This window comes from Patagioenas fasciata, chromosome 29 (assembly GCF_037038585.1).
Source record: "Patagioenas fasciata isolate bPatFas1 chromosome 29, bPatFas1.hap1, whole genome shotgun sequence".
Taxonomy (NCBI): Eukaryota; Metazoa; Chordata; class Aves; order Columbiformes; family Columbidae; genus Patagioenas; species Patagioenas fasciata.
The window spans coordinates 5047501-5058478 of NC_092548.1; the positions used below are offsets into that span (position 1 = coordinate 5047501).

The 10978-nt window shown below is 67.0% G+C and overlaps 1 protein-coding gene across 2 annotated transcripts in view; it reads left to right on the plus strand.

Moving 5' to 3' along the window:
- GPS2 (G protein pathway suppressor 2) overlaps positions 1 to 10951 on the plus strand; it is a 39365-nt gene extending 28414 nt beyond the window's left edge. Inside the window, exons 6-11 of one of the 2 annotated variants that reach the window (XM_071800213.1) lie at positions 2135 to 2276; positions 4096 to 4182; positions 5188 to 5267; positions 5925 to 5993; positions 6690 to 6773; positions 10830 to 10951. In XM_071800213.1, the coding sequence (XP_071656314.1) occupies positions 2135 to 2276; positions 4096 to 4182; positions 5188 to 5267; positions 5925 to 5993; positions 6690 to 6773; positions 10830 to 10907 (540 nt within the window). In that variant the 3' untranslated portion in view covers positions 10908 to 10951. Of the gene's footprint in view, positions 1 to 2134; positions 2277 to 4095; positions 4183 to 5187; positions 5268 to 5924; positions 5994 to 6689; positions 6880 to 10829 lie in introns of those variants that run through there. The other variant, XM_071800212.1, reaches the window with a different exon arrangement.
- The last annotated feature ends 27 nt before the right edge of the window (positions 10952 to 10978 follow it).

Consider the following 10978-nt stretch of genomic DNA (forward strand, 5'->3'; position numbering starts at 1 on the left):
GGGGGGGGGGGCTGGGGGGCGGGGCTGGGGTGGGGCTGGGGGGAGGGGCTGGGGGGGGCGGGGTGGCTGGGCTGGGGGGCGGGGCAGGGGGGCGGGGGTGGGGCTGGGGGGTGGGGATGGGAGGGGGGTGGGGCAGGGGGGTGGGGGTGGGGCTGGGGTGGGGGTGGGGCTGGGAGGTGGGGTGGGGGGGTGGGGGTGGGGCTGGGGTGGGGGTGGGGCTGGGGGGTGGGGCTGGGGGGCGGGGCTCGGGGGTGGGGCTGGGGTGGGGCTGGGGGGCGGGGCAGGGGGGCGGGGCAGGGGGCGGGGCAAGGGGGGGCTGGGGGTGGGGCTGGGGGGCGGGGCTGGGGGTGGGGCTGGGGGGATGGGGTGGGGCTGGGGGGTGTGGGGTGGATGTGGGGTGGGGGCTGAGGGGGATGTGGGGCTGGGATGTGGGGCAGCTGTGGGGCAGCTGTGGGGCTGGGGGGGTGGGGTGGGGCAGCTATGGGGTGGTTGTGGGGTGGATGTGGGGCGGCTGAGGGGGATGTGGGGCAGGGGTGGGGCAGCCATAGGGCTGATGTGGGGCAGCTGTGGGGCTGGGGGTGTGGGGCAGCTATGGGGTGGGTGTGAGGTGGATGTGGGGCAGCTGAGGGGGGTGTGGGGCTGGGGGGGTGAGGCGGCCATGGGGCAGAAGTGGGGCAGCTGTGGGGTGGATGTGGGGCAGATGTGGGGTGGGTGTGGGGTGGATGTGGGGCAGATGTGGGGCAGCTGTGGGGTGGATGTGGGGCAGATGTGGGGCAGCCATGGGGCAGCCATGGGGCGGGTGTGGGGCTGGGGCTGTGGGGTGGCTGTGGGGCAGATGTGGGGTGGGTGTGGGGCAGATGTGGGGCAGATGCAGGGCAGCCATGGGGGAGCTGTGGGGTGGATGTGGGGCAGCCATGGGGCAGATATGGGGCTGGGAAAGTGGGGTGGACATGGGGCTGTGGGGGGTGTGGGGCAGCCATGGGGTGGATGTGGGGATATCTATGGGTCACCCCCCAACTTATGGGGCACCCCCTTGATCCATGGACCCCCCAAAACCTCTGGCTGCCCCCTCCTGAACTTATGGGGCTGCCCCACACCTATGGGTCACTCCCCAAGTGTGGGGCTGCCCCCCATGTATGGGGCTGCCCCCCAACTTATGGGGCACCCCCTTGATCCATGGACCCCCCCAACTCTCTGGCTGCCCCACAACCTCTCCCCCCTCCCCAACTTATGGGGCTGCCCCACATCTATGGGTCACTCCCCATATGTGGGTCACCCCCCAAGTGTGGGTGACCCCCAACTTATGGGGCACCCCCTTAATCCATAGACCCCCCCACCCCACCAAAACCTCTGGCTGCCCCACATCTATGGGGCTGCCCCCACATCTATGGGTCACCCCACAAATGTGGGTCACCCCCAACTTATGGGGCACCCCCTTGATCCATGGACCCCCCAAAACCTCTGGCTGCCCCACAACCTCTCCCCCCTCCCCCAACTTATGGGGCTGCCCCACATCTATGGGTCACCCCCCATATGTGGGTCACCCCCAACTTATGGGGCACCCCCTTGATCCATGGACCCCCCCAAAACCTCTGGCTGCCCCACAACCTCTCCCCCCTCCCCCAACTTATGGGGCTGCCCCACATCTGTGGGTCACCCCCCATATCTATGGGTCACCCCCATATGTGGGTCACCCCCCAAGTGTGGGTCACCCCCCAACTTATGGGGCACCCCCTTGATCCATGGACCCCCCCAAACCTCTGGCTGCCCCACAACCTCTCCCCCCTCCCCAAACTTATGGGGCTGCCCCACATCTATGGGTCACACCCCAAGTGTGGGTCACCCCCAACTTATGGGGCACCCCCTTGATCCATAGACCCCCCACCCCACCAAAACCTCTGGCTGCCCCACATCTATGGGGCTGCCCCCATATCTATGGGTCACCCCCATATGTGGGTCACCCCCCAAGTGTGGGTCCCCCCCCAACTTATGGGGCACCCCCTTGATCCATGGACCCCCCCAAACCTCTGGCTGCCCCACAACCTCTCCCCCCTCCCCCAACTTATGGGGCTGCCCCCCATCTGTGGGTCTGCCCCCCATCTCTGGGGCTGCCCCCCATCTGTGGGTCCCGCAGGCCCGGCCGTTTGCGGCGCAGCCCTTCGGGGCGGGGGAGGGGCAGTTCCAGGGGGGGCCCGGGGGCCCCTTCGCCGTGGGGCAGAACCCGCCCTTCCCCCCCACGCCCCCCGGGACCTATGGGGGGACACAGAGCCTGCGCGGTGAGTTCGGAGGGGGCACTTGGGGGGCACTTGGGGGGCACTTGGGGGTCGGGGGGGGGCACTTATGGGTCCGGGGGGGGTCACTTATGGGTCTGAGGGGGTCATTTTTGGGTCACTTGTGGGTCTGGGGGGAGTGTGGGGGGGGTGACTTATGGGTCACTTGTGGGTCTGGGAGTGGGGGGGGTTACTTGTGGGTCACTTGTGGGTCTGGGGGGAGTGGGGGGGGTTACTTGTGGGTCACTTGTGAGTCTGGGGGGAGTGGGGGGGGTTACTTATGGGTCACTTGTGGGTCTGGGGGGTGACTTTGGGTCACTTATGGGTCTGGGAGGGGTCACTTCTTATGGGTCTGGGAGTGGGGGGGGGTGACTTATGGGTCACTTATGGGTCACTTGTGGGTCACTTGTGGGTCACTTGTGGGTTGGGGGGGTTCACTTATGGGTCTGGGGGGGCAGTTTTGGGTCATATTTGGGTCACTTGTGGGTCTGGGGGGTGACTTATGGGTCACTTGTGGGTGGGGGGGTCACTTATGGGTCTGAGGGGGTCATTTTTGGGTCACTTGTGGGTCTGGGGGGAGTGGGGGGGGTGACTTATGGGTCACTTGTGGGTCTGGGGGGGCACTTATGGGTCACTTGTGGGTCTTTGGGGGTCACTTATGGGTCTGGGAGTGGGGGGGGTGACTTATGGGTCACTTATGGGTCTGGGGTGGTTACTTATGGGTCATTTCCTGTTCACTTTTGGGTCTGTGGGAGTCACTTGTGGGTCACTTATGGGTCGGGGAGGGGTCACTTATGGGTCGGGGGAGTCACTTATGGGTCTGGGGAGTGGGGGGGGGTGACTTATGGGTCACTTATGGGTCTGGGAGGGGTCACTTATGGGTCTGGGGGGGTCACTTGTGGGTCTGGGGGGGTCACTTATGGGTCACTTGTGGGTCTGGGGGGGTCACTTGTGGGTCTGGGGGGATCACTTATGGGTCACTTGTGGGTCTGGGGGGGTCACTTGTGGGTCTTTGGGGGTCACTTATGGGTCGGGGGGTGGGGGAGGTGACTTCTGGGTCATTTCTGGGTCACTTATGGGTCTGGGGAGTCACTTATGGGTCACTTATAGGTCTGGGAGGGGTCACTTGTGGGTCTGGGGGGATCACTTATGGGTCTGGGAGGATGTGGGGGGTCTCTATGGGTCCCTATGGGTCTCTATGTCTCTCTATGGGTCAATCTGTGGGTCAATCTATGGGTCCAGCCCCCGGGTTCCCCACTCCCTATGGGTCCTTATGGGTCTCTATGGGTCCCTATGGGTCTCTATGTCTCTCTATGGGTCAATCTATGGGTCAATCTATGGGTCCCTGTGGGTCTCTATGTCTCTCTATGGGTCAATCTGTGGGTCAATCTATGGGTCCAGCCCCCGGGTTCCCCACTCCCTATGGGTCCTTATGGGTCTCTATGGGTCCCTATGGGTCTCTATGTCTCTCTATGGGTCAATCTATGGGTCAATCTATGGGTCCCTGTGGGTCTCTATGTCTCTCTATGGGTCAATCTGTGGGTCAATCTATGGGTCCAGCCCCCGGGTTCCCCACTCCCTATGGGTCCTTATGGGTCTCTATGGGTCCCTATGGGTCTCTATGTCTCTCTATGGGTCAATCTATGGGTCAATCTATGGGTCCCTGTGGGTCTCTATGTCTCTCTATGGGTCAATCTGTGGGTCAATCTATGGGTCCAGCCCCCGGGTTCCCCACTCCCTATGGGTCTCTATGGGTCCCTATGGGTCTCTAACGTGTCCGTATCTCTCCCTATGGGTCAATCTATGGGTCAATCTATGGGTCCAGCCCCCGGGTTCCCCGCTCTCCCGTTTCTGCCGCAGCAGCAGCCGGGGGGATTTGGGCTGCACGGCCCCTTCAGCCCCGCCCAGACAGGTGGGACACGCCCACTGGGGGCGGGGCTTGTGGGGAGGACACGCCCACTGGGGGGCGTGGCCTGGGGGGTGGGGCCTGGGAGGGACCACGGGGGAGGGGTTGGGAGGGGGCGGGGTCAGTGGGGGCCACGCCCATGGGGGTGGGGGGGTGGGGACACGGGGGCGGGGCCTGGGAGGGGGCGGAGTCTTGGGAGGGGACGCAGCAAGGGGGGCGGAGTCTGAGCCCCCCAAGTGTGGGGCTGAAACCCCCAAGTGTGGGGCTGATGCCAAAATGTGGGTCTGACCCCTAAGTGTGGGTCCAACCCCCACCAAGCTGTGGCTCCGACCCCCAAGTGTGGGTCTGACCCCCAAGTGTGGGTCTGACTCTTAAATATGGGTCTGACCCCTAAGTGTGGGTCCACCCCCCACTGAGCTGTGGCTCCGACCCCCAAGTGTGGCTCTGCCCCCCAAGTGTGGGTCTGACTCTGAAATACGGATTTAACCCCCAAGTGTGGGGCTGAACCGCCCCAAGTGTGGTTCTGACCCCCAAGTGTGGGGCTGACTCCTAAATATGGGTCTGACCCCCAAGTGTGGGGCTGAACCCCCTAAGTGTGGGTCTGACCCCCAAGTGTGGGGCTGAACCCCCCAAGTGTGGGGCTGACCCCCAAGTGTGGGGCTGAACCCCCCCCAAGTGTGGGTCTGATGCCAAAACTGTGGGTCTGACCCCTAAGTGTGGGTCCACCCCCCACCGAGGTGTGGCTCTGACCCCCAAGTGTGGGTCTGACCCCCAAGTGTGGGGCTGACCCCCAAGTGTGGGGCTGAACCCCCCCCAAGTGTGGGTCTGATGCCAAAACTGTGGGTCTGACCCCTAAGTGTGGGTCCACCCCCCACCGAGGTGTGGCTCTGACCCCCAAGTGTGGGTCTGACCCCCAAGTGTGGCCCCACCCCCCAAGTGTGGTTCTGCCCCCCAAGTGTGGCCCCGCCCCCCAAGTGTGGGTCTGACCCCCAAGTGCGGCTCCGCCCCCAGGGTTCCTGCCCCCCAGCAGCTCCATCCCCCTGCAGAAGCAGCTGGAGCACGCGAACAGCCAATCAGGGTTCAGCGACGCCGTGAGCGGGGGCGGGGCCAGGGAGGGGCGGGGCCGGGGGGGGAGGGGCCGAGGGGGTGGGGCCAAGGGGGGTGGGGCCAAGGGGGGCGGGGGAGGGGCTGAGGTTGTGGGGGAGGGGCCGAGGGGGGAGGGGGGGGGAAGGGGCACGGGGGTGGGGTGGGGGGGAGGGGCAGGGAGGGATGGGGGGGAGGGGCAAAGGGGGTGGGGGGAGGGGCAAAGGGGGTGGGGGGAGGGGCAGGGATGGATGGGGGAGGGGCAAAGGGGGTTGGGGGAGGGGCAAAGGGGGGTGGGGGAGGGGCAAAGGGGGGTGGGGGGAGGGGCAAAGGGGGTGGGGGGAGGGGCAAAGGGGGGTGGGGGGAGGGGCTCAAGGGTCTGGGATGTGGGGGGAGGGGCACGGGGGGTGGGGTGGGGGGGAGGGGCTAAGAGTGGGGGGGGAGGGGTGGGGGGGTGAGTGGGGGAGGGGCACAGGGGGTGGGGGGAGGGGCATGGGAGAGTGGGGGGGTGGGAGATTGGGGGGGGAGGGGCCAAGGAGATGTGGGGGGGAGGGGGTGGGGGGTTGGGTGGGGGGGTCAGTGGGGGAGGGGCACAGGGCTGGGGATGCCCCGCCCCTCCCCCTCCCCCCCCCCAACGCCCCTCCCCCCCTCCCCTCCCCCCCCAGGCTCTGCACCCCGGGCCCCTCCTGCCCAGCCCCCAACTGCCCCCCGTGGGCCTGCAGGCGGCGCCCAAGGTGCGGGGGGGGGGAGGGGCGGGGGGGAGGGGGGAGGGGTGATGGGGGTGGGGGGGGTGGGGGTGGGGCCGTGGGGGTGGTGGGGGTGGGGTTATGGGGGTGGGGGAGGGGTTACATGGGGTGATGGGGGTGGGGGATGTGGGGTGGGGGAGGGGCAGGGGGTGGTGGGGGTGGGGGAGGGGCCGTGGGACATTATGGGGGGTGGGGGAGGGGTTACATGGGGTTATGGGGGTGGGGGTGGTGGGGGTGGGGGAGGGGCCGTGGGGGGTAATGGGGTGTGGGGGAGGGGTGATGGGGTGATGGGGGGTGGGGGGTATAGGGAGTGGGGGAGGGGCTGTGGGGGGTGATGGGGGTGGGGGAGGGGTTATGGGGAGTTATGGGGGGTGGGGGAGGGGCAGGGGGGGTTAATGGGGGGATGGGAGGTGGGGGGGGGACCGTGGGGGGTTATGGGGGGTGGGGGAGGGGTGATGGGGGGTGGGGGCTATGGGGGTGGGGGAGGGGCCATGGGTGGTTTTGGGGGGTGGGGGAGGGGTGGGGGGGGCTATGGGGGTGTGGGCGGGGTTATGAGGGTGGGGGAGGGGCCATGGGTGGGTTTGGGGGTGGGGTTATGGGGGGAGGGGGATGGGGGAGGGGCCATGGGGGTGGGGGAGGGGCCCCGTGCCCCTCCCCCCCTCACTCCCCCCCCCCCTCCCCCAGGCCGGGCTGCCCTTCCCCCCCCCGCCCCGCCCGGCCTCCCCCGGCTCCTTCCCGCCCCACGGCGCCGCCCAACAGCCCCACGGCGTGAGTGACCCATGGGACCTGACCCATAGGGACCTGACCCATAGGGACCTGACCCATAGAGCCCTGACCCATAGAGACCCCTGACCCATAGAGACCCCTGACCCATGGGACCTGACCCATAGAGACCTGACCCATAGAGCCCTGACCCATAGAGCCCTGACCCATAGAGACCCCTGACCCATAGAGACCCCTGACCCAATGACCCCTGACCCATGGAGACCCCTGACCCATAGAGACCTGACCCATAGACACCCCTGACCCATAGAGACCCCTCTGCCCCATAGAGACCTGACCCATAGGGACCTGACCCATAGAGACCCCTCTGCCCCATAGAGACCCCTGACCCATAGACCCCTGACCCATAGAGACCCCTCTGCCCCATAGAGACCCCTGACCCATAGACCCCTGACCCATAGACCCCTGACCCATGGGGACCTGACCCATAGAGACCTGACCCATAGAGACCCCTGACCCATAGAGACCCCTGACCCATAGACCCCTGACCCATAGAGACCCCTGACCCATAGACCCCTGACCCATAGAGACCCCTGACCCATAGAGACCCCTGACCCATAGAGACCTGACCCATAGAGACCTGACCCATAGAGACCCCTGACCTATAGACCCCTGACCCATAGACCCCTGACCCATAGAGACCTGACCCATAGACCCCTGACCCATAGAGACCCCTGACCCATGGGGACCTGACCCATAGAGACCTGACCCATAGACCCCTGACCCATAGAGACCCCTGACCCATAGAGACCTGACCCATAGAGACCTGACCCATAGAGACCCCTGACCTATAGACCCCTGACCCATAGACCCCTGACCCATAGAGACCTGACCCATAGACCCCTGACCCATAGAGACCCCTGACCCATGGGGACCTGACCCATAGACCACTGACCCATAGACCCCTGACCCATAGAGACCTGACCCATAGGGACCTGACCCATAGAGCCCTGACCCATAGAGACCTGACCCATAGAGACCCCTGACCCATAGAGACCTGACCCATAGAGACCTGACCCATAGAGACCCCTGACCCATAGAGACCCCTGACCCATAGACCCCTGACCCATGGGGACCTGACCCATAGAGACCTGACCCATAGAGACCCCTGACCCATAGAGACCCCTGACCCATAGACCCCTGACCCATAGAGACCCCTGACCCATAGAGACCCCTGACCCATAGACCCCTGACCCATAGAGACCTGACCCATAGAGACCCCTGACCCATAGAGACCCCTGACCCATAGAGACCTGACCCATAGAGACCCCTGACCCATAGACCCCTGACCCATAGAGACCTGACCCATAGACCCCTGACCCATAGACCCCTGACCCATAGAGACCCCCCTGCCCCATAGACACCCCTGACCCATAGAGACCCCTGACCCATAGACCCCTGCCCCACTGAGACCCCTGCCCCACTGAGACCCCCCCTGACCCATAGCAAACCCCTCATGCCCCATAGGGACCCCCCTACCCCATAGTGGGGACTCAGACCCATAGGGACCCCCCCTGCCCCATAGCGACCCCCCTGCCCCATAGGGACCCCCTGCCCCATAGTGGGGATTCAGACCCATAGGGACCCCCCTGCCCCATAGCAAAACACTCAGACCCGTAGAGACCCTCCCGCCCCATAGTGGGGACACAGACCCATAGCAAACCCCCCTGCCCCATAGGGACCCCCCCTGCCCCATAGGGACCCCCCTGACCCATAGAGACCCCTGCTGCCCCATAGCGGGGACACAGACCCACAGGGACCCCCGTGCCCCATAGAGACCCCCTCTGCCCCATAGCAAGCCCCCTGACCCTTAATGGAGACCATTGCCCTATAGAGACTCCTCTGACCCATAGAGCCCCCCTGACCCATAGAGAGCCCCCCTGCCCCATAGTGGGGACACAGACCCATAGCAAACCCCCTGCCCTATAGGGACCCCCCTGCCCCATAGCGAACCCCCTGACCCATAATAGGGACCACTGCCCCATAGAGACCCCCGTGCCCCATAGAGAACCCCCTGCCCCATAGAGACCCCCAGCCCCACAGATCCTCCGTGACCCATAGAGACCCCCCCTGCCCCATAGAGAACCCCCTGCCCCATAATGGGGACCACTGCTCCATAGAGACCCCCCTGCCCCATAGGGACCCCCAGCCCCATAGTGGGGACACAGACCCATAGAGACCCCCCCTGACCCATAGAGACCCCCCCTGCCCCATAGGGACCCCACCTGCCCCATAGAGACCCCACTGCCCCATAGAGACCCCCCCTGCCCCATAGAGACCCCTCTGACCCAGAGACCCCCCCTGCCCCACAGATCTCCCTCCCTGCCCCATAGGGACCCCTAACCCACTGAGAACCCCCCTGCCCCATAGGGACCCCCCCTGCCCCATAGAGACCCCCAGCCCCACAGATCCCCCCTGCCCCATAGGGACCCCCCTGCCCCACAGAGCCCCCCCCGCCCCATAGAGATCCCTTGTGCCCCATAGAGACCCCCAGCCCCACAGATCCCCCCCCGACCCATAGGGACCCCCCTTGCCCCATAGAGATCTCCTTGACCCATAGAGACCCCCCAGCCCCACAGATACCCCCCCGACCCATAGGGACCCCCAGCCCCACAGAGACCCCCGTGCCCCACAGATCCCCCCTGCCCCATAGGGAACCCCCAGCCCCACAGATCCCCCCTGCCCCATAGAGACCCCCCCGACCCATAGAGACCCCCTGCCCCATAGGGACCTCCAGCCCCACAGATCCCCCCTGCCCCATAGAGACGCCCCCAGCCCCACTGATCCTCCCCAACCCATAGGGACCCCCCCTGCCCCATAGAGACCCCCAGCCCCACAGATTCCCCCCCCAACCATAGGGACCCCACCCACCCCACAGAGCCCCCCCCTGCCCCATAGAGACCCCCAGCCCCACCGATCCCCCCCTGACCCATAGAGACGCCCCCTGCCCCATAGCAAATCCCCTATGCCCCATAGGGACCCCCCTGCCCCATAGGGACCCCCCTGCCCCATAGAGACCCCCAGCCCCACAGAGCCCCCCCCTGCCCCAGGGACCCCCCCTGCCCCACAGATCCTCCGTGACCCATAGGGACCCCCCCTACCCCATAGGACCCCCCCTGCCCCATAGAGACCCCCAGCCCCACTGATCCCCCCCTGCCCCATAGAGACCCCCCTGCCCCACAGAGCCCCCCCCAGCCCCATAGAGACCCCTGCCCCATAGACACCCCCAGCCCCACCGATCCCCGACCCATAGGGACGCCCCCTGCCCCATAGGGACCCCCAGCCCCACTGATCCCCCCCCCTACCCCATAGAGACCCCCAGCCCCACAGATACCACCCCTGCCCCATAGGGACCCCCCCATCCCCTCCCCCCCCATCCCCTCCCCCATCCCCTCCCCCATCCCCTCCCCCCATCCCCTCCCCCATCCCCTCCCCCCCATCCCCTCCCCCATTCCCCTCCCCCATCCCCTCCCCCCCATCCCCTCCCCCCCTCCCCTCCCCCATCCCCTCCCCCCCATCCCCTCCCCCCCTCCCCTCCCCCATCCCCTCCCCCATCCCATCCCCCCCCATCCCCTCCCCCATCCCCTCCCCCATCCCCTCCCCCCATCCCCTCCCCCATCCCCTCCCCCCCATCCCCTCCCCCATTCCCCTCCCCCATCCCCTCCCCCCCATCCCCTCCCCCCCTCCCCTCCCCCATCCCCTCCCCCCCATCCCCTCCCCCCCTCCCCTCCCCCATCCCCTCCCCCATCCCCTCCCCCATCCCATCCCCCCCCATCCCCTCCCCCCCATCCCCTCCCCCATCCCCTCCCCCATCCCCTCCCCCATCCCCTCCCCCATCCCCCCCCATCCCCTCCCCCCTCCCCCCCCTCCCCTCCCCCATCCCCTCCCCCATCCCCTCCCCCCCCATCCCCTCCCCCCATCCCCTCCCCCCCCCATCCCCTCCCCCCATTTCCTCCCCCCCCATCCCCTCCCCCCCCGCACCAGGGGGTGGGGGATGGGGGTGGGGGTGGGGGAGGGGCCCTGACCGCCCCTCCCCCCCAGGCCGCCTTCCCGCCCTCCACCCCCCCCGCGCGTCACTTCCTGCCCCACGGCCAAGCCCAGCGCTTCTACCACAAGTGATGACGTCACCGCGCCGCCCCGTGACGTCACTTCCTGTCCCCCCCCCCCCCCCCCCCATTAATTAAAGGCTC